The 23,708-nt window shown below is 36.5% G+C and overlaps 1 protein-coding gene across 1 annotated transcript; it reads right to left on the bottom strand.

The window, feature by feature from the left end:
- Positions 1-682: 682 nt before the first annotated feature.
- On the bottom strand, positions 683-17,195 carry SPO11 (SPO11 initiator of meiotic double strand breaks). The gene is made up of 14 exons (XM_075022580.1): positions 16,913-17,195; positions 15,751-15,894; positions 13,063-13,176; positions 9,973-10,061; positions 9,270-9,336; positions 8,948-9,056; positions 8,226-8,312; positions 6,517-6,553; positions 6,185-6,294; positions 5,164-5,263; positions 3,823-3,860; positions 2,161-2,237; positions 1,847-1,958; positions 683-1,165 (listed from the first exon to the last, which is right to left on the bottom strand). The coding sequence occupies exons 2-14, from the start codon at positions 15,846-15,848 to the stop codon at positions 1,046-1,048; spliced, it is 1,158 nt and encodes a 385-aa protein (XP_074878681.1). The 5' UTR covers positions 15,849-15,894; positions 16,913-17,195; the 3' UTR covers positions 683-1,045.
- Between the last annotated feature and the right edge of the window lie 6,513 nt (positions 17,196-23,708).

The raw sequence follows: 23,708 nt of genomic DNA, 5'->3' as shown, positions 1-23,708 counted from the left end.
AGCCGTGCGTTAGGCTGGCGGTGAGGAGTACCCCCGCGCCATCGCCCCTGCGGATGGAAAAAGCCCTGTCCTCCTTCTGGAGGTAGGCTGTTTGTGCACCTGGACGCTAGAAATTACTAGTAGGTAGTAACACTGCTACTGTGCGGTAAAGGGAAAGGAACTTTTAATTCCTTTTGAATTTACTGCTGGTGGAACAGCAGTAGAAAAACCCAACTAGATAAGTCTACTGAAAATACTATCTCTAAGACCCTTGCTGATGACTGTGTACGTCAATTTTGGAAGTATTTTCCACGCAGTTAGTCTGGTTTCCTCGTGTAAAATTTATTGTGCACTTTAATCACCACAGTTTCTTGCTCCTTTTTACTGTTTTAGAGCCAACTAAGTAAAGAGAATGAAGAAGGGATTCTGTTATGATGTGCATCATTAACAGGCTTGTTTATTAAACTCTTAATCAGTAACATCTGCTTGCTTACTTGTTCACTGAAGACAAATAGTAATTTGGTTGCTGGAACATTTATAGCTGTTTGAGACATGCAGTAATGAAGAATTATCTCTGACTTTTCGGTCTGAATTTACAGTGAACACAACATGCCACAATGCTGTATTTAAAATAGTTTCCAAAAGGAGGCATGTGCAATAAATTGTTAATGAAGTCTTTTACTCTCTTCAGAAATAAAAAGGTTGGTACAGCATCATCTTGTGCTTTAAGACAGAATGCAAAGCAACTCCTTGACACATTTTTTAACTTAACATTTTCTGGCCAGAAAGAACATTTCTCATTATTTTTTTATGTGTGTACCATCTCATTTGGCATTGTTACACTGCAGAAGCCACAAAATTGAAGCAACAGTATTCTGTAAAAGAACTGTAATTTGTCTTATGGTTTGAAAGAGGAAAAAGATACAATGATAATCTACATACAATACAGTGATAAAGAAACCTAACAAGAAGGTGAAGCACACTCCTCTGTCTCTGCATTTTTTCTAAGAGCAGTCAACAAACTAAATCAATATCAAGAAAAAACATTTCATTTGCAAACAAGCGTTCATAGCCATCCACCAAATTGCAGTTTGTTTGGTAAATAGACTCTGGAAAGGTAATCTGATGAAAGAGAAGTTAAAACTTGAATTTCAGCCTTCAGTTTAGATGTTGCCATAATTTCCAGCTAAAAAAAAGAACAAATTAATGTGTGATGCTGTAACAGCCTGATCCAGGCTTAGGTGATTATTTAAGTAAGAATTACACTTGCTGGATGTGCATGTAGAACTGTAAAGTTAGTATTACTAGAAATGGTGCTGCAAAATCCCTGTCGCTGAGCTGAGATTAATTTTATTGTATGTTTATGTGTTCTCTCGTGTGTACCTCAGTGACGCAAACAATTTGTAAGATGAGTATAAACAGGAAGGAGAAGGTACACAATACCTTTTCTTCCTTTCTAACCATTTTACACAATATATGCCTGCATTGAAATATATGCTTTAAAAGCTACAGGCACGATTAGGTCTAGTACTGAGTAAGTAACTGCTGTAAGCATTCCCCTACTTGTAAAGATGTAATATATTCTGTAATACTTAGGAAAGCAGTAAAGTCCCATGGGATCGTTGGATGACTAACGGCAGGAAAGCTTAAAATGCTGCCAGTTCTGGCCTGTGAGCCATTGAGGCCCGCTGATTCAGAGACACATCCCAGGGCATGGGCTTTCTCAATCTTGCCTTCTTGTAGGGCTGCAAAACCTTACTGGTTCTGCCCTACTAAGAGTGTGTCATCATAATGGGGAACAGGATTGCGGACGATAGGATTTGTCCTGTGGGGAGTAAGAAATAGGAAACAACAGGTTTATACATACTTCTTTTTTCCACATTGGCTGACAAGCAATGTAAGGTCTCTTTTGTATACTTGCTAACTTATTTTGATCTTGCTTTGTAAATGGAATCAGGACATCTTTGCGTATATTTAATCTGAAAAGAAAATAAAGTTGTTAAGTTTTCTCATATACTTAAAAATATTTATTCCAACTTCTTTCTTTATATTAGGGAAAAATAATGTATGAAAAGAATAATGGACTTAAATGTCAGTTGTGTTTTTGTGCATTAAGTCAGACTGCATTTCCTGTCTATGAAATAGAATAATTCTTCTGTTTCTTTTGGGGAAGTAACTAACCTCTCAAGATCAGACGGAAGGAGACCAAGCCACTTTATAGATGGAACGGTGAGATGATGGGCCTCAAAAGACATTGACTAAAATAAGAAAGGTCAACTGTAACATTCAGTGACTTTTAGTTTAAATTGTTTGAGATATATACCTTCCGAGGACATGGTCAGGTTTTATTACAAAGATAATTAGGTATTTTCACTATTAGAATGGTATAGGAGAACATAGTGCAACTGAAGCTTACCATATCCCCTTGCTGGAAACTGTCCCTTTGCTAAGATTTGTGCCCTTCAGCCTGTGACGTTCTAGACTAGTCCAATTTAGGCTGGTCTAGTCCAAATGGTTTTATTTTTTACAGCCAGTATGAGTCTGACTGTCAAAAAAAAAATTAAGCTGGGAGGAGCAATGACAATCAAATCTGGAAATTTCAGATATTTTCTGCTGGAAAGTACCACATCATATAAAAATAGCCCAAACAAAGGTTCATCTGGTCCAGCATCATGGCTACAGTAAATATCTTAGGGAAAAAGTGTAAAAACAAATAAGCAATTAATGATACTTTTCAGAATACTCCCCCTGCTCCCAACGGTTTGTGACTCCCAACGCTCTGAGCCAGAAGTGGTGGTAGTGTAATACTTGATTTTGTCAGGTTGCTTTTAGAATCCATGAAAACTTTTGTCATCTACAGCACCCTACAGCAAAGTATCACAGTTAAATTACATGTATAAAGGAATACTTCCGTTGTTTGTAATGAACTTGACATATTCTAGTTTCATTTGATACACCTGTTGCTCTAACTGAACGAAATAAACTTTCAAAGGAACCTGACAATTTAATTTGATCCTGGAAGACAGTCTTTTATCAGTTTACACACCTTTGTAGGAGAGCTGAAGGTGTGACAGATCACCTGAAAACTTGGGAATTCTGTCTCCCTGGATCTCCTTGAGGCATATGGTAGGACATATATTTGAAGTCTGACATCATCGATATCTGACAGTTTTCTGAAGTTCATTTTATTTGTTGTTGGTTGGTTTTTTGTTTTGTTTTGTTTTTTACTTTGGATGTTCTTTCTCTATTGCTCTACTGAACAGTTCACCCAACTGCTTCTGCCCTCTGCCTTCACCTTAGTCTGCCTGTCTTCCATATTGTCTTCCTGTACCTCGTCTTTTAGCAATGTGATATAATAATGCCTTCTGGTTCCCTTTGCCTCTTCTTCCATAATGTTCCACACTAACACATGTATCCATAAGCAAATTCGCACCCCAGAACAAAACCTTTACCAACATAACATGATTTTGCAGAGAATCGGCCATTTCACAAGTTAAGTACTCCTCCTCCCAAGATCCCTTCCAGCCCTCATTTCTCTTCTAAGGCAGAAACAAAGCAAAATTGAGAACACTTTTCTATTTGAACTGCCTGTGCAGCAGGGAAAAACTGTGAAATATAGTAAATGAAACACCTGTCATTGTTATCCAGTTTCTTTTTGTTGCAGGAAGAAGCCATTTCTGCAAATAAACAAGGCCTAAAAACTGTGTCTTTGTGTTGAAACAAAATGATAGTAAAAAAAAAAAAGGCAGTAACCATTCTAACAAAGGCTATAACATTTCATACATTCCAGCTTCAAGGCTGGGCTACAAAACAATGAATCTGAAGTAGAAAAATTATACTCACCACAGATCCATATTTGTAGATGCACATTATTTCTACACCTAGGTTGCAGAATACCAAATGTCAAGTGTCTGTTTATCTGCACACTGGGCATGTTTAAGAAGACTGCATTAAGAATTCAGTTTTATGGCATAACAGTTTATGGCTTTATGGTTAGTGAGGTTCTTTATAGTTTACAATTATTTTTAGAGTATGTCAAAATAATCAGAATTTGAGCATAATATGTCACCTTTATATAGTTAAATGTTTCACGCTGTCTGTGCATAGTCAATTCAAAACCAAGGATAATCAGCTCTTGCACATTGTCCAACACCTATCATCTTTATCCTGTGTAGTCTGTATGTCTTAATATTACTGCTTTGAGCAGCTGCTTCTCATTTTGCAGCAATCTCCCTAATTTCAGGTGGGATCAGTGTAGGTACATAAGAGATTTTCTACATTTCGTGTACATGAATTCAGGTTCTGAATTCAAACTAAGGCATACGCACTCAAATACACAGAATCCCTCATAAAATGAGGGAAATTTCAGACCTGCCACTGATGTAATAGAATAGCACATCCAGAATGTGATGGACTTGGTTTAGGATTAACTTTATTCCTGCTGGCATCAGACTTGTTTCTAGCTTTCACTACTGTAAACTATTGATGTGAGTGCTGAATTGTTAATATAAATGTATGTTAACTACTTTAAAACCAATAAAAGACTCCCTTTGCTCAAACATACTATTTTCTTCATGTTTGTCTGGCCTAAGGATCATAATGTAGTTAAAATTTTTGCTTTATACAAAACTGAGCAACGTTTACAAAAGTTCCTGTTATTTCCTTTTATTTCACAAAAGGAATAGCCCAGCCAACAGCTGGAATTCTTGACAGAGCAACATTTTCAATGGTATTTAACTCTGTAAAGGTACAGCTAGGACCTCCTGAAGTGGTCAAGTGCCTAACTCCCGTTAAAATCAGTGGAATCAGGCAATGGGTCATAAAATGCCATTATCCTTATCCTCATTTTTAGGCAGACAGGTACTTTCAAAATCTAGCTCTATGCTGAGTTAAGAGTTCTATTTTTTTTTTTCCTTTTTTTTAGGTACAAGGTAAGATTTTTACTAATACCTCAAAGCACAAAAAATCATCACAGAGGGTAAGGGTATATTCAATGGGGATGTAAAGCCAGTACTGATGTTTCAGTTAAACTCATTCTGTACTCCTAGATATATTCTGCATAAATCAAGAACCTTCCGATGGTGTTGGATCTCTGTGCTCTGCATACCTTCCCATAAAAGTGAGGAAAGACATTCTAAATAAAATTTGCTTTCCTTTTATGTCATTGAACCTCTACAGATTTACCATGTGGATCTGCATCCATAAGGGTGAAAATAGGAATTTGAAAAGAATCCCACAGCTTTCTGACCAAAAGTCGAGTATTAAGATCTGGTACACCTCTTCCCTAAGGAAATAAAATAAAAGCAGACAGTTTTAAATTCATTAAAACAACATCTGGCTACATATGTGTTTACATTTGTCATTTAAAAGCAAGCAAACAAACAAAATGTTGGCAGAAATATTTCTGCAGCAGCTATTTCGCAGGGAAAGTTCTATGCTCCTCTTTTGGCTCTGTGAGGAGCGAAGGAGGACCAGGCTGGGGAGCAGCGCAGCAGATGTTCTGGATTACAGGCACTATAGAAGTATCATACAGCCCTCTATTTAAGGAGTTAGTTTGTAAGGTCTGGGAGTTGATGTATAGATGTACCCTGGTATCTGTATAAGCTGGTGTAGGAAGGCCACTTTTTTCTTGTCAAAAATATTTATGGCACTAATGAAACAATGTAAGCCAAGTTCTTGCTATGACTGACTACAACTGGACAATATGCGGCATAGTATAAATGCTTATCTCTCTTTGGTTTAGGGATATGGTTTTTCCTCATTGTGGGCCAAATTTGTCCCAGAACAAGTAGGTATGCATATTCCATTTACACATTCTTATTAATTTTCCAGGCTTCATAGCTCTTTCAGTACATTCCAAAATCAACCAATTCTGTTTCATTTGGGTTTGCTAAACATAGGATCCTGAAGGACAAAAGGTTACTCAACAGTTAAGCCTTTCTGAGACTGAGTGGGGCAGCTACTTTGCAGCAGCACATGAAGTTGATAAGCTACCAAGCTTTAAGGAGATGTTTGGAGGAAATAAGACTTTAGAATGTGTATTTTGTATTTCTATGAGGATAATAAAATTTAAAAAAATATTGTTAGACATGTTTCATATTAATTTTATTATGGTCTTTTGACCAAGTTTGAGCACCACTACAATGCTGAAGTATTATATAAATTCTTATGTCTAGCTAGACGATATGAAATGTAAGATGCATACCGTAATCATTATACATGGGGACAATTTATTGCAGAAGTCATCATCCAGGAGTCTCTGAAAAGTTGCATCTTTTTCTACAATTAACATAAATTTGGCATGTGAGATTAAATCTTTTCTGTTAAGGCTAGCTGCATGTAAAATGATCCATCACACCAATCAATTAAAATGAAATGCTCTAAAATACCTGTTCTGGAGCCAAAAGCAGTGCTCATGACTCAACTTCAGAGCCAACAAGCAAAGAAAAAATTACCAGAACATTGTTTAACTTGGAATATTCTTTGTTTTTACTTTATTTTTTCAGTCTGCAATGAGAGTTCTTGCGCAAAGGATACTTTTAATTCCTTGAACATTAGATGGCACAGTGACTGCCTAAAACAACAAAAATGAGATTAATCATTTTAAATAGAGAAAATGATATATTTTAAAATAACAACATTAGGTAATGAAGGACACAATTACATCCTGAAACAACCATTCATCTTCTATGTACAAGATCAATCCTGACATTTTCACCTCTTTATAAGCGTATTCAACCATTCATATCCTGCTCTATTGTATGGTTGTGTAGGAGTCCTCCTGTTATAACAAGATGCTTTTCAAAAGTGTTTGTGCTACTGTCGCAGAAGATTGTTCATCATATGGGCACTACAGAGATAACAATGTCCTGATTAATTTTTTATCTGTCTTAGCCAGAAAAAAAGTCAGCTGGTTGTGAAGACTGCAAATTTAATACAGGCTTAATTTATGTATTCTTTTTGGAAGACCATTAAATCCTTTCTGTTATTAACCTATAACCTGATTATATAAGTATTTTGGAGCAACAATTTGAAGACATAGTAATGTTTACTTTACATCTTATATTAGGATTGGCTCAATCTGGCAAGCACATGGATGAGAAAACAGGAACTGGAGAAAGAACTTGGCAAAAGAGTATGTATATATTGAAGTGTGTGGTCTGTTTTTACTTCTGACTGCTAAATCACCTCTGGTGCCAGGGTGGAACAACTCAACAAATAAAAACATGAAGAGCTGTAGAAGAGCATTAATAACAGGGGACTTTACGCTCTGCTTAAAATACAAAGTATAATAAGCAGCTAAGGTTATCTTTCCATTTTGAAATTACTGACTTCGGCTTACAGTGAACACATTTTCCAGGAAATCATGACAACAGTCAGCAAGTCTGAGTTCTGTTCCTGCTTTCATATTCTGTGTGGCTATAGGAAATCTTTCAGGACTAGATTAGTTGAATCTCATCTCCTCAAACCACTTTTGACTCTTGACTCTTATGAAGGTTCACTTTAGCTCAGCACCACCTTTGATAAAATTAGTTGACAATACAAGCCTTCTAATGTCTGTAATTCCTGTATAAGTGATAATCCTGAGACCAGACAGCCTGGTATTATACACCTTTGGTTGTACAGTGCTGGGCACATGAAGACAATATCAACTCTTATGCTGATGGATAATCATTATTAAACTTCTGTAAATGAGAATGTAATTTCGGTCCAGAAAGAGGTTTCCTTCTCTAATTATAGAGGCTCAGTTCAGGCTTTCATCTGTGCTGCTGCTACTAGAGGAGTCTCCCCAGTGTGGTAGAAGCTCACTGAGGACCATATGAGTATGTTAGCTCAGGCTGTAAGACTTTTCTTACTCTGCCAGAAATCAATCTATTGTGACAGAAACAAAGTATGTTCAGAGTGCCCAGGATTCTTTGATTCAGAGCACTTATTTGACAGAACATTGTAATATAAAGCCTAAGATGCCCAGTATAAATGCCTTCCTCTGCAAGGCTCCCATGGTAGAAGGTAGTGCTAAAAACCATATCCAAAGGTTATATGCCTGGTGAGTATATAGCTGAGCTTCAGAATTGCAATACAGTTGAGCAACACTTTTTATCTGTCTTTTTTCACCCAGGTTGTAATGTCTCTATTTGCCACAAGCACAGGTCTGTATAATAATAAGTAACCTGGGCTACAAGAAGCGCAGGATATCATGCAAAGTTAGATGCTATGAATTACTGTTACTGTTTTATAATACGTACTGTTGCACTGCAGGTACAATTCACTTTTGTACCATCTTCCTCAGTGTAACTTAAATTGCCAGCAACAAAACCTTTAGTTGTAGACAGCTGAAAAAAATAGTAAGTTGTATACATAAACTGGAAGTTACGTGCTGTTATGTTACTATACTGCACAGGCAAAACAAGAAACTTCTGAAAAGAATTCTGACTGGTAATAAGCAGTTACTGACTGCCATCAACCTTTTGAACACTAAGCAATGTTGTTGTCATCAAGGACGTAAAGGCATACAATAAATTATGTTAACAACTGCATTTTTAGATACAAAGGAATTCTTGTAAGGCATGAGATACAAGTAAATTTGAAAGGTTGTTACATCTCTGACGTACTTTAAATCTTCATTTAACCCCCAAGTTAGCAAATCATTTGAGTACAAATTGCTAAACAGATGTCTTGCACTATGAATTTTAAGCACTGCCTTCATGAAATAATAGCAAAAGGCCCTGTGATTTTAGCTGCCAGTTTGTCCCAAACTCTTTGGATCAAGGAAACTCTATGAATTTTCTCTGAAGAAAGAAACCTTTCGAGTGCTATGATAAAGCCATAATTAGGTTTCATTTGCACAAATTACACTTTTTATTTACCTATGTATTTCCTACTGATAACTTTTCTTGATATTTCACCTTTCAGTTCAATTTATATAATTTGGAAATAATAATAAAAACATTCACAACAAGCCACTTACTATATGTAGACTTCTCCGAGGCATCTTAAGCATGCAAGAAATGTCATTGATTATATTGTCCACAACACTTTGGCTACCAAACAGTAGTGTATCTGAATAATATATATCTCTATCAAGACAAAATATTGTATTTTTAATTATAATACTGAAATAGCTGTAGGGTCATAAGAATTTTATAGAGGGCATGGATAATCAGATCAACCTAAAGCATTTTATGTACAGGAATCCATTATCCCGCAGGTTTGCTTCCTACAGGCATTTTTTCACAATAACATTCTTAAAATACAACTTTATTTGAAATGACAGAAATGTAGTATGTTACCTTTTAGTTGCATAAGTATTGCTCTGCACCATCTTATAGATCATAGATAATATTTTGAGCATCAGAGCTGAAAAAATACATTTTACAAAATATTTTATCCATTTTCAGAAATGCATATACAATCATTTGTCTTGATATTGACCCATATTTGTGTGTCATAAAATAAAACTCTGAAACATATATTTTAATGTGCTGTGAAAAGTACAGAGAGACTGTACTAATCAATAGACTAAATAATTTCTAGTACAATTAGAAAAAATATGATGGAGTTAAGTGAGGGAATGTATGCCCTGCTGTCCGGGCCAAGAAATTAAATGGCTGAGTTAGAAAAAGAAATTAGCTTATTGTCTGTATTCCAAGATTCCTTTACTAGCTAGCTTTTTGAAGAAGGGTGATATTTTTACATTAAGACCTTTTGAATATGCCTTCAGCTGATATTCATTCAAGGAGGGTAGAAACTGTAAGAATGCTGTATTAATTTCACTGTCACTCACTATAATTCAATAGAGAAGAGAAAAGCTGGAGGGCTGGTCATAATATCAGGTTATATGAGCCATACACTTCTAAATCACAGTGCATAATACTTTTTTATGGTTTGGTCGGGGTTTTTTGTTTGGTTGGTTGGGTTGGGGTGTTTTTACAAAGTTTTGAACTAAAATACAAGAAGAAACAAGAATTCTGCTTTTGGACATTTTTAACTTACCAAATTTTGGTGCTGATCTAGGGCAGTCACTTCTTATTTGTTTTGTAGTACAATGTGGTATCATCTGTAGACCTACAGAATCTTTAAATCTGATACATTGCAAACAAATACAATAAAACTGTAAAAGTATTGAGTTGTTGTTCTCTGCAAGCTAATTCAGACTCACATCCCTTTCCTCTCATCAAATATGCTAGTGCTATTTTCAGACTCAGTATAGAAACCATCAGCTTGGGTGTAGTTGGAATGGCTGAAGAAGAAAGGCAAGCAGCAGTCATCATCTGCCAAAATGACCCATTCAAAAACACTACTGAACTGCCCCTCGTCTGATCATTGGCTTCAAAACATGAAAGAGTTTCTCAAGACGATGCTTCAAGACTGAATTTAAGCCTAAAATACATGTTTCCAGACAGAAGTAGAGACCAGAAAATATTTCATACATGTTCATAACAGTTAATGTATCAGCATCAATTATTATTTAGCATGAATACAAAGGAATAAATGACAGAAAAAAATGTGAATCATTAGTAGAATACAAATCAAGTCTGACACAGTGACCTTCTGATGTAGAATGTATGAAAAAGTGTTATTATTTCATATTACAATAATATTATCTAATTTATGCCCTTAAATTATTATTGGAATAACTCAGTTATATTCCATCATTAACTTTTGGAAACAAAAATGTGGTCCATCTTATTCTCTAAACAGTCATTTAATCTAAACAAGCTCCACCATTTCATGCTTCACCATTTCATGTCTGAAGGTGCACATATCACCAAAAGAATCAGTTATATTCTTAAGGACACTTCATTATTTTACTTCAATTTTTTTTAATACCTTATGACATGACAGTTCTGTCTTTAAAGAATGATTTTTCATTTCAGAGTTGTATGTACTTTTAAAAAGTATTGGTAGTAAAATGGCTATAATTTTATCTAAAACCACATAACGTTTCTAAATTTCTTTGTCAAAGGTTTTGCTCTGTGCATCCTTTGGGTGGCAGAACACACCGTGGTGCACACATGTAAAGTGACAACAATAACAAACAGCAATGGAACATCTGCCTGCCAGCTTTAAAGTAACTTTCTTGCCTTTGTCCTGCAACATGTAAAAGTTGTTTGTGCTTTTCAATTGCAGGCTCCCTACATTGTAACTGCATGGGATGAAAACAGTAATCAACACTTTGCTGGATTGCTCTCTCAGGTTAAATAAGGAACACTCCTTTCAGAAATCAGTGTGCTGAAGAACCTGATCAATGCAGCTTCCACAGATATTTCACAAAGGCAACTGCAAACTGGCACTAGGTTGGACATCCAGCAATTCTTCCTAGGATTGTGTTAACCCCAGCAGAGTAGTTTTCTATAAAATCTTCTTTCCACTACTGGGAAATCCTTTTTTTTTTTTTTTCTTTTTTTTTTTTTTTTTTTCTGGAAAGATACAGCTGGACAATGGAAACTGGCTGTACTACTTCAGGCCTGGCATTCTCACTGATTGACATCATTCTCAGGTAAATATCTCTCTGGGCACCTACAAATGTTTACAAGGAACATTTCAAACATGAAATCATTCTCTCATTCTACTAGTTCCTGCCCAGCAGATTCCAGCTATGTAGATTAGGTATTAAAAGGCTGCCTAAAAAAGAAAAAAAAATGTCCCACTGACTATATTTTCTTCCATTCATTTTATGTTTTGGCATTCTGTTTTTACTTTTATTTGTCTATTTTTATTTTAATCTTCTTAAACTGGGATATAGGTCACTATTCAATGAAAATGCATATCATAGATTACATTTCTCCACCATAAATAATGGTTCGGCTTTTTTTAATGTGATTGATGAGTCTTATTTTTAACATACTGTGATGTTAACTTGTTTTAATTTGAACATTTTTCCCCCTATGTGTTCTGGTGGCAAATAACATCTCAGATTTGTTTTTCTAGCCTGGAATGCCATTTCCCTGAAGATTGCCAAAAACTGCAAAACTTTGTTACAGTATTTTAATTTTACAGACAACTGAGTGAAACATTTTTGTCAAACTATCAAGACACAAACCATTGAATTCCCTGGGACATACAAGCCTTTCAGTTAACTGGTTACCTTCAGTCCCCTCAGGTTTTCTGATTGACAGAAATATAATGTTCTCATTAAATGAGTATTCCACCAAAGCATTATGTGTGGAAGGTTTGCTATGCTTTCTCAAATGTTTGTAACGTGTCCACTTATGAGCATCTCTGCAATCTTATCAATCTAAATATCCTTTAACCCACTGATGTCCAAAGCTATTACAAGGCAAGAAATAGATTTGTGTCTTCCTCTGTACTTCTGCTTCTGTATTATAGAAAGCAATTAATCTCTCAGTTTCAGGTGTTTTCAGTTTAAATGAGCTCCTTGGAAAAATACTGTTGCACAAGGAACTTCTACAAATTACAAAAATGTGTTATGAAGGAGGACAGGTTGCTTTTTCTCTGATCCTGTCTAGATAAGCTGGCATAAGATCTGAAGTTTATATAACATATTGGAAACTTGGTTTGCTTTATTTGGCTGGTAATGAATTTAGAACACAGCACAGAGGTAAGAAATACATCAGGAAGAGGTAAGATGCATCTTCTCTGAAGAACAAAAAGATAAATTTATCACTATCATTTTAAGAAGTGATACCACAAGGAAAAGAAGAGAAAAAGAAAAGAGGAAGCACAGAAAGGGCATTGGAAGATGAAATTGCTAGTAATTGTTTCCAGCCTAAAGCAGATTTTTTTCACTCTAACACAACTTACCATTTCTGGCTTCTACTGCTTCCAGAAAACGATTGTTTATAGGACCTCCCTTTCCTTTCTAACCTCTATTACGGTAGTTTTACATTCCCCTTTATGCTATGGTCTGCTATTACTTAATACATGATGCCTGTTCATGCAGAGTGGTTACTAAGCATTACTTTTTATTTGTCCATTACTTTTTAAGAAGTCAAATTATTTATTGATTCTAGTACTTATAAAACTATGTATAATTAACTTTTCTGGAAATTACATAATCAAATTTATATTCATGGCATTTCTATTAATATAAGGCAGGACTTCAAAATATGTAATACTTACTCTATGTTCCTCCAATCTGATCTGTTAGCCAGTGTGAGAACAGGTGCTTTCTTTTGGGCCAAGCTTTTAAGTACATCTTGAATAACATTTTCTATTGCTCCAAGAACTTCAGAACTGAAACAGAGAAAATTAATGATAGAGATCATATGATAAAATCTAGTTCTGCTTTGAGTTTTGATCATCTATCCCTGCTCCTACAAAAATTATGTAATCCAAAAGTGCTTCAAGGATGCATTTGTTTCAAAACTGTGGAGGAACTCATTTGGTTTTTAATTTTGTTTTGCTCAGTTTCCCTAAAATCTTTGACTTTCCATTCCAGATGCATGACTGAGGACACAATTAAAAGTACATTTCTATTCAATCCTGAAACCATCAAATTTTTCACCAGCTCAACTTTTAGACCAACTGGCTGGTTTGTGACTAATGATTAATGTTTTACTATAAATGATGTAATATTGGCTTTGGCTATGATTTGGGCTAAGTTGTTTTTAAATGCTGTAAAATTAAAAAATGTTCAACACTACAAATACTTCCTGTTGTACCATTGCACATTAACCTTTTGATCTGCTGCCCTAAACAAACAGTTAGGTATTTTAATTATATGAAGGCTTAATCTCAACAGATGAGCTGTGAAAAGAAAAAAAGTCTGTATCTTTCACCTAAAACCACAAAGTAACCTTGCAGCACATCCCTTACACCAAAACTGTAGTATGGTTTGAGTGTTATGACAGATGCTTTTTATTTTCATAAGCAATCTGACTCCAACATTTCAGCTGTCCTTAAAATTACAAGTGTACTATATACCATCCTAAGTTTAGGTAGGAATTAAAAGAATAGACAAAACTTACTTTATCTCGAAGTTTTATGAGCAAAGTCCAATTTTGTCATTAAGTAATATACTAAGAAGAGATGAGTCAATACCACTGCACACCACACAAGATGAATTACCCCACTGTCCACAAAATCAGCAAGAATGATTTTTAAAACCTAGCTATGAGTCTTCTTAATAATGAAGTGTCATTAAAGCTCTCTTCTATCAGCTGAATGTGTTTCTTCCATTTTGTAGCTCAGCTTCCACTTACTCCTTATTCTGCTGAAACTAGATTATAATTTTTTGAAAGCAATTTCTGGAAAGTATTAACCTTTTATTTTAAAATGTTATGTGTAATATTATCGGTATAAAAAAACCCTACTAGTATTACTAACATCTTTGTCCTATAATATTAAACCATTCAACAACACAATGTAAGATTTTTTCTGGTTTTCAGATGAATAAACTTGGACACAGAGAGGCTAATGGCTTTCCAAAGGTAAAACAGTGAAGCATTGGCAGTGCTGATAATACAAGAAGGCCTGGTCATGCAGCCAATATGTAAATTCATTTTCTACTGTATAATAGCTTCATAATCAAGTCCAAGATTCCCTAACTTTCAGACTCATAGTCTCTTCCTCCAAATTAAAATCATACATCTCACTGCCATATCCAAAATAGAAATTCTATTAAGCACAGAGGAAATGGTTGGCTGGTGAGCTAAAGGTATAATGCAGCAAATGGTAAGAGTAAAATAAGTAAGCAAGGCTGACTGTGGTGCAGACCTCCAACATAACAAAAATTAGATTGTTGAAGACAGTAAAAATATGTATTGGCAGATGGATAAAAGAACAGAAAGGTAGATAGGAAATCTAAACCATGTCATTGCTTTGATACTCATAAATATTTTATGTATTCATTTGGTTCTGTCCACTGTAACTGTCTTAATATTCCAGAAGTACTTCAAAGTTTGCTGCAGAATTTGAAAGTCCAGGCTTCTGTTCCAATCCCAGTTTCCCAATTTATTGGCCAACAGGAGTTGTAAATGTGGCAAAATAGGAGGCAGAGGACAGCAATTCTCTGTGCACCCCCCGCTGATATTCTGTCTCCTTTTGCAGAGATTAACTGAATTTTAATAAGCAAACATACAATACTGGCCAAGTATGCCTACTTAAAATTCACTCTGGTTTAGTTAACAGTGAAATCTGAGCAGAGAAGGGGTAGGCACTGTATATCTCACAGGGTTTGCCTGCTCATTTCTAACAGGTTGCAGCATGAGTAGATACTTGTTTCTGCATAGCACAAGAAATGGTTTTCAACATGAATAGCATAAAAGATCAATATTATAGCACCTTTAGCAAGCAAACGATATAAATACACAAGAGAAACAGTTACAAATAAAAATCTGCAATGTAATAAACAAACACGCTCCAAAACCCAGGACTGTACATCACTAAAGCCATGCTGTTCTTGTACCCTGCCACAAAGACCAAGAACTCTCCAAGTAATTGTTGTTGTTGTTATTATTACTATCCTTTTCTTTTTAAAATACTTTTAAGATGCTCCCAGTCTGTTCTAGCTTCTGAGGTTGATATAATGTGTACAGGAACAGTCTTTAAAAAAATAATGAAATTTTTTTGTGAGTGAAATTCAGTATGTTTGTTTCGTCACGGTTTTCTGTATTTCTGTCTGTACCTACAGACTGTTTGGAGAGGTCTGAGGCAATGGAGATGCTGTCTGTAGTGTGAGAGCCCCTTTGTTTTTGTAGGGGAGTATGTTTTTCAATTTTGCACAAGCCCATCAGGTGCAGTGGTGGACTACCTACTTAAGTATTACCACAGAAAGAGAGTATGGGTGCTATTTTTCACATCTTTTACCTAGGGACATGGCTCTCATGACCAGACAGACTTGTTTCCCTGAAGCTGGCCTTGTTCCCAGCTGGCACTTCAGTGGAACACACAATGTGGTCCTCCATTACGGTCGGTGCAGACCAATCCAACTTCTCTGGAAGGGATGAAGCCCTGTTAAAAAGAGGCAAAAGAGATTACCAAAGAAATTAGAAAAGGCTGTTCTGTATGCTGGATTTGAATCTCATGATCTGAGGCCAAACCACAGGGCCAGAAAGAAAAAGCAGAACATTTCTGTAGAAACCAAGGTCAATGTTTTCCCGCCCTTCCTGACTGACTGACTGACAAAGAGCTTTTCCCGCCCTTTCTGACAGGAGCTCGCCCTGCCCCTCCGGACTGACCAAGGGCTTTTTTCCCGCTCTTCCTGACTGACCAATGGCTTTTCCTGCTCTTGCTAACAGACAGGAGATGGCCCCGCCCACCCTAACTGCCAGGGTCCTTCTCCCGCCCTTCCTGACTGACCGCGTCCTCCGCTGGGAGCTGAACCTCAAAACTGTCGCTGGAGCTGCTGTGCGTGAGCAGACATTTAATCACCAGCTCTGTAGCACCCATATCTCGGGGTCACTGGAATAAATCTGACCAGATGGGCTAAAAAGCGGCCAAATGGCTCATCAATACTTTTTTCATCCTTTCTGAATGACTAGCAATTTTTTTTCCCCCTCAACATCAAGTGTCTTTTCCTGACTGTACTTAGGCTGGAAGAAAGCTGAAAGCTCCAGTGCAACTCCAGGTGTTGAAAAATCAGCTTCCTGCCCCCAAATGGAATTCAACTTCTATTGAGATTAAAGACTTAACACTATTTTTATCATCTGCCTTCTGCATTCTGAAGTTTTAGAACAGACCTTGGATATGTTTTCAAATCTTTCTCAAAACATTGTTAAAAACTCATGTTCTGAACAAACAATAAACGCCCAATTCTAAGAGTCATGAATCACCAGCTTCCAAGGAAGGCAAGATTTAAGAAAAAAAATGCTAAATTTTGTAAGCTTATGGGTGAACCAGGACTTTTATGATTGACATGGCATCCTCGGCCAGAGGGCATCACTTCAAAATGGACGATACACAGCCAGAGACAGACTGCGAATTTGAAAAGAAACCCCACATGCGATTATCAGTTTGGTGCATTGCGTACCTTTTGTCTTCAGGTGTTCAGCTTTTCCTACAAAAATTCCTGTCTTCTCTTTCACTTCAGAAAGTTTAAGCTCATCGTGATTTTAAAGAGTAAATGCAGTACTTCTGGGAGACCTTGTGAAGGCCAGAAGACTGCACCAGTGCGTGGCCAGTTCCTGTTCATTGCCGAAACAGCCCCCCTGCAGCCCCAGGTACTACCGGAGCAGAACTGCGTGCTCGGTTCCTTCAGTTTGAGTTTTGAGTGCAGAGGTGAGGGCTCCTTCACTGGCAGCTCGATGGTGAAAAAAAGCAAATCCTAGGAATTTGAGCTGCTCTTACCTTTGCAGTTATGATAAGCCAAAGCGTATTTTCAAATCCTAACCATGTCAACGTAATTGACTGCCTTAAAGTGATCATTCTGAAAGTGTTAGCAGTTACTTAGGAGATAAATATCTTAAGGCTTGTCCTTTCTAGAGAAAATTTTTTAAAGCCCACTGTTGATAACATCATCTTTTATACACAGCAGTCAGTAATATTGGAAGCTGTGCTGTATCTAGCTCGCTGCCAACAGCGTTTCAAATGTTGCAATGCTTAGACTTGTTGTTAGCAAATTAGATGACATAGTGCTTAAAATGTTGGAGGCAGCTGGTTTCTCCTGCTGTTCCATTAGCTACTACCCCTGAACCTTTCTTCTTTGGTACTTGTAAGAGTAAGCAGTGCAAATCCAGCTTGGGTAGGTAATTAAAAAAATCGTACATTGATTTATTCATGGAAAACCGCAGGCTATGATGATATGAACACAAGGTGCTTCAATTAACAGAGGCAAGCAAAAGAAAGGGGAATTAATAAACTGAAATTTTCAGATCTTTCATCTTAAGTCTTTGGCCTTTAGGTACCTTGAGATCACTCCGGAAGTATTTATGTAAAATCTCTGTAGCTCTTTCCAAGAATTCAACATCAAAATCAACAGATTTTTGTTTGATATAGAACTGACAAAATTATATCATGCCCCTAGCAACAGATTGCAAACAAAACTATATATAACAACTTGTGAGAAACTAATTTAATGACTTGTCTCTTCTTCATAGCAGCAAACAGCAACTATAAAAAAGCACAACCAAAATACTCAATGCTTACACCTGAGTTAACAAAGCAGAGATTGAAAAACAAGAAATGATAACAAAAATTTCCATGCTTCAACCTTCATATTGCACACATATATGTAAATATATATACACATACATATAACCACATAAACTAGTATCCAGAATATGACCAATAAATGAACTACAATCAATAAATGAACTAGCAGGTTAATTTCCTAAAGCCCTTTTTATTTATTTTTTCCCCTTTTTAAACTATGCTTGAAAAATAAAATTAAGAAAAAAATTGAATTGCAAATACTGACTGCTTTTTATATATATATAAGAAGGAAAATTATTAGGAAAACAAATAATGAACCATTATTAAATGGTGAGATGGAAAGAAAAATGTGAAAAAAGCCATGTAACCAATGCAGTTATCTCAGTGTTTGTCTTGCTTCTACAAAGATGTGCAGTAGAGGGCACCACAGATGGCACAGAAAAGAAGATGACTGCTTCGAAGCAGTTAAATTTAACACTATGGTTTCAATAATCCTTGATAAAACAAGTATGATAGGTAATAAAACACTTTCAGATTTGTTCACTTTAAAAGATAGCCTGTTACCAAAAAGTTCCCTTAAGATCGTCTCCTGTTATAAACATACGCTTTTATCAGGATACTTTTGCAGGAAGCTATACTATGAAATTGTATGAGCTGCCTGATGACAATTTCAAAGTCTGTCTGTAACTGCTGAAGAAGAACCTGTCTGGATCAAAACCTGTTGCTATATACTACACAACAAAAGAACTATACAGAACAAAAATGTGCATTTATCTTGGTGCCAAGATTTTAAATTGCTGGTTACTGATTTCTCATACATAAATGACTGCATCAGTAGAATAAATAGTATATAAAATATGTAAAAGCATATGTATGCTTTTCCCTTTTCTTCACTGCACACCTTATGAAAAGATCTTTCCTCTTTTAGTATGTAGTTAGTCTCTTACATAAAGTTCACGTGATTGCTGTGGTAAGTATTTCTCTCCAGATGGTTTGTCCTTAATTCTTTTAATAGAATGGTGGGCACACCAGTGGACTTGATATGTCTATTTTCAATTAATGTCAAATGGCATGTGAAATCCAGTCTTTCACTTAAACCTAAAAAAAAAAAAAAAAAAGGAGACCTCTGTAAAAGGTAGTTATTCTGTGCAAGCAGAAGTATTTGGGCCAGTTAGGAGTGTTAAGGAGATAGATGGAGGCTCAAAAACTACAGTAAGAACAGGAAAAAGAAAAAATTCCCACTTATGAGCTTGTTGGGAATATGGCTACTGTGTTCCAGCAAGCTTCAATTTCTTTCCAGCTTCCTTGGTTGTGATCTAGACAATCTTTGGGAGGACACGTTTTGTGAGCCAACAGATTTTACTGTGAATAAGTTAGGACAAAACAGGAGCCAGATCTATCACCTGCCAGTTACATGAAAAGTTACAGATCTTTTTCTAATGAGCAAAGCCCAGAGAAACAGGAGATGAAAAGTCATTCACTGCTAACACCTAACAACTTCAAATGGGATATCTCCTTCCAGCAAGCATGGCTGGTTAAAAAAAACCCCAAAACTAATACATGTTTTCAGTTTACCTAGCTCTGGAGTGACAAACACCTGTAAAATATTTATTCTGCAGTGAGCCAAATCACTGTAAGAGGAAGTGTTTTTTTGTTACCATCCCTTCTTTTTGTGTCTTATCTTTCAGCCAGAAATAAACTCTAACAGGCCTTTCTTAAAAGGAAAAGTAACTTTCATCTAACCTCTGTTACAGTGATTTTTCAGGTCCAACATTTCCTAATGCTTTTAGGGGCAGTAATGTATATTTGGGTGGCAGGGTAAGACAGGTATTTGAGTCAAAAACACAAAGTAAATTAAATAAAAAGAATACCTTTTCCCAATTTAGCATAAATGCCACATGCACTCTGGTTCATTGACAATAATTAAGCTGCAAACAGGCAGCTTTATGTGACTGAACATTCGAAGACATAATTTTTATATGCTGAGAAGTTTCAGCTTGCCAACTACTATCATAGCCACTATTTCTAATTCCTAAACTGGTCTCACACTAAGACAGTACACTCTTTCAGCCTGATTCTCCCTCTGTAGTCCCAGTTACTGTTTCAACTTCAAATACTTGCCACAGTTTTAAAATAGGAACTGCAGACTGTAGGCATATAACCTGCTTGAAATCAGTCAATCAATCAATCAATCAGGTGTAGCAGCTCTAAGGCTTGGAAAAGTTAGAAGAAAATGAGCATAGGATTTTATATGGGGAAGTTGGGCATTCTACTACTTTTATTATTCTTTTGAAGACCATGTTGTGGAGGAACATAAAGAAAATATTTTGAAACATCCAAGTCTCCATGTATCATAGAATCATAGAACGTTTTGGGTTGGAAGGGACCTCCAAAGGTCCTCTAGTTCCAACCCCCTGCAATGTGCAGGAACATCTTCGACTAGATCAGGTTGCTCAGAACCCCGTCCAACCCAACCTTGAGTGTTTCTAGGGATGGGGCATCTACCACCTCTCTGGGAAACCTGTACCACTGTGTCACCACCCTCATCATAAAAAATTTCTTCCTTAGATCTAGTCTGAATCTACCCTCTTTTAATTTAAAACCACTACCCCTTGTCCTATCGCAACGGGCCCTACTAAAAAGCGTGTCCCCATCTTATAAGCCCCCTTTAGGCACTGGAAGGCTGCTAGAAGGTCTCCCTGGAGCCTTCTCTTTTCCAGGCTGAACAACCCCAACTGTCTCAGCCTTTCCTCATAGGAGAGGTGCTCCAGCCCTCTGATCATTTTTGTGGCCCTCCTCCGGACCCACTCCAACAGGTCTGTGTCTTTCCTGCGCTGAGTGTAAGTGACTGCTGAAAATAAAATGAAGTGATTGTCTGGCTGTTGAAGAACCTACATGCCTCTCACATACAAATAATAAGTATAATTGTCTATATTATGGACAAAATGTTAAACTCTTTCTCTGCTGTCTTCTGTATCAAAATCCCCATGACAGCTGAATAATAAAAGAGATCAGGCAAATACGTGGTGCCACTCTCTGCACCTAATGCCCATCTATTTCTAAGAGGGATAAACACCTGTCATTTACCTATTACCCTGTTTTTCATAGCTAGGAATGGGAATCAAAATCTGGGCTGAAGTGCTTATATAGCAGCTAAATAAATAATAAGGCTAGGGGACTATGGGTGAGTTGCAACCAATTCCCTCCACTCTCTCTGGCAGCTCCCAGAAATCAGCTGCTCTTCTTGTCTGTACAGTAAAAACCTGACCCAAACCATTTGTCAACAGTGGTAAGTTCTCATATGTCTCTTATGTCATACCATAGAAGCAGTAATAATATCTAATGAATTGATTTGTAAACACCTATATACTTGTAAAAATCCAAATCTGGTTTTAACTGTGCGTTGAATAAACATGTTAGTAGGAAAAATTCTAGTTAAAAAAATGTGTTAAAGGGAAAACATGTTGAAACAAACAAATGGAAGACCTTTGTGCTAAAACATAACTGGAAAACATGAATGTCTTCTATTCCATGTTCATGTGACAGCTTGAACATAGAGGTCTTGGAAACAGCTGCACCATTTCTTCTGGCTTTCAAAAGGTAAAATGTCTTGTTTATTTTCTGTTTTCCTTTTGTTGGCAAAATCCTAGAAAGCATGAAAACTCAGGTGTGATTTTGCTCTTTAAACCCAAAAATGCCAGCTGCTGTACATTAAAAATACTTGAGCCAAAATCTGTTCTTTCATTTATATGAATGCTACACCAGTGCTGTCATGGCCCCAGATTTATGCCAACAGGTAAAACTCTGGATGGACTTTAGACCTTTGTTATTAACTATTTAATAATGCCTGGGGAAAATGAAGTAAGAGGATGACATAGGAGTCTATTCTGACACCGAGTACTGTGGGTCATGTAAATAACAAAAAGGGTGGGGCAGTTGATTAACAGACTTCTACTTCATTTTTGGAAGCCTAGATTAAAATCAACTTTATGTCATCCTTTAAAATGCATTTGGTGATTTTAATTAAGCTAGAAATGTTAATTGGTCCACACCTCAAAAATGCCAGGGGCACTGTGATGTAATTTTGGATAAATGGCAACCTTTGCTTTTGAGGGTCCTAAGGCTCAGTAAAACGTATATCAAAAAAAAAAAAAAGCGTAGATGTCTTACCTTGGTTTGCTGGTTTTTTTACTGGAGGAGAAGAGGAAAACCAGGATTCAAATACAAACATGAATCCAGCCCAAAACGTGTCTTACTGAGTTGTATAAGTAGTTCTGGATCCAGTGAGATTGTTAACTGGCCTTCAGTGAAGACTTCTCTGCGCTGCCTTTACAGGATATATTTTTAGTTCATTCAAACATTTTATAAAGTCTTTCTATATATTTATAGACCACTCTTTTCTCTGTACTTAGAGCAAACTCAAGTGTGTCAGCTGGATGTCACTGCTGAAACCATCTTCTCTATTTGGCCATGGAGGAAGGTATGACATTTTGCTCTGTTTTGCCTTGTTTCACTGCTGTTGGCAATGAAAGCTACCAACTGTCTTGAGTCTGGCTTGATGGATCTTCTTCCAGGCTACTTTCTGTCTGCTGGTTTAGGACTGGCCTCTAGAAGGTACAGGACCAGAAGAATCACAAGGATGTCCCACAGCCAAAAATGTATACAGCTCACAGCTACAAGGTGTTGATTAAATGTTTCGTTAATAAAACTATGGAGTCTGTGCACATAAATACAAACTTCTACAATATAAAGCTCTCCTTGGCTGATCTCATGTATTGATCCCAAAGGGAGTTCAGTGCTGAATTTGGGCCTTAAAGAATTGAATAGAACAAATTTATACTATTCTCTAAAGACAAAATCTTCTGGCACAAACTGGACCTTGGAGCTGTGGACTAACAGCTTTTCTACACTGGAAAATTGACTGGAATTGCTATTGCAGAACAAGCTATTCTGCAACGACTTACTGTCTGACCCATGACTTTTCCAGACTAGAATATCCACACAGGGAGCTATTATGGATAGTTTATTCAGAAACTGCAGTCACTTTTCCCACACAGATAAATGCACAGTGTCCATGCATATCTGTAGTAAGAAAAAACCTTGTTTTTTTTAACAGGAGAATACTTCTTTTCTGATATATAACATGTGGCAAAATGGTAAAGTAGACAGGGAACTTTCAATCAGATCCTGATGCAATTGATTAAGACCCTTTATCGAATTTACTAATATAAGATAAATTATAATAATTTACTGTGATTACTTACATGCTAAGAACGTCTCTACATCTGCAAGGCTATGGCCATTACAGGATGTTGCATCAGCCTAACTAAATCATTTAAAAAAAGAAAAAAAAACCCCATATCTAATTAAGTCAGTGCAAAAATATTAATGAAATTATTTGCTGTAGTCTCTGATTGACAGATCTCACATCTCAGTCATCAGCCTTCTGATAACATCATACACATTGTTAGAAAGAAATATACAACAGTTCCATGCCTCTGCAAAAGCCAAGCTTTTTTGGTGTTAGCTAATTAATTTTGATAAACAATAAATAAACAATAAGTAGCCACTTGCTGTCAGCAGTACCTCTTCTAGGTTAAGAATTCCTGTTTCTCTGTTAGGCACAGGTGGATGACTGGTGGGTCTAGCACTTGTTACCAGAGAGAGAGTTCCTT

This window comes from Buteo buteo, chromosome 2, assembly GCF_964188355.1.
Source record: "Buteo buteo chromosome 2, bButBut1.hap1.1, whole genome shotgun sequence".
Lineage (NCBI taxonomy): Eukaryota > Metazoa > Chordata > Aves > Accipitriformes > Accipitridae > Buteo > Buteo buteo.
This window is presented reverse-complemented; position numbering and strand designations above follow the sequence as displayed.

Bases quoted from the DNA above. Each gene is read 5' to 3' on its own strand.
- SPO11 (XM_075022580.1), bottom strand. From the start codon at position 15,848: ATGGAGGACCACATTGTGTGTTCCACTGAAGTGCCAGCTGGGAACAAG. The intron at 2,238-3,822 runs GTGAGTATAATT...TTCTTATTTTAG, and splicing joins TCTACAAATATGGATCTGTG to TCAATGTCTTTTGAGGCCCA. The intron at 1,166-1,846 runs GTATGTATAAAC...TCTTTTTTTTAG, and splicing joins AGCCAATGTGGAAAAAAGAA to CTGGAAATTATGGCAACATC.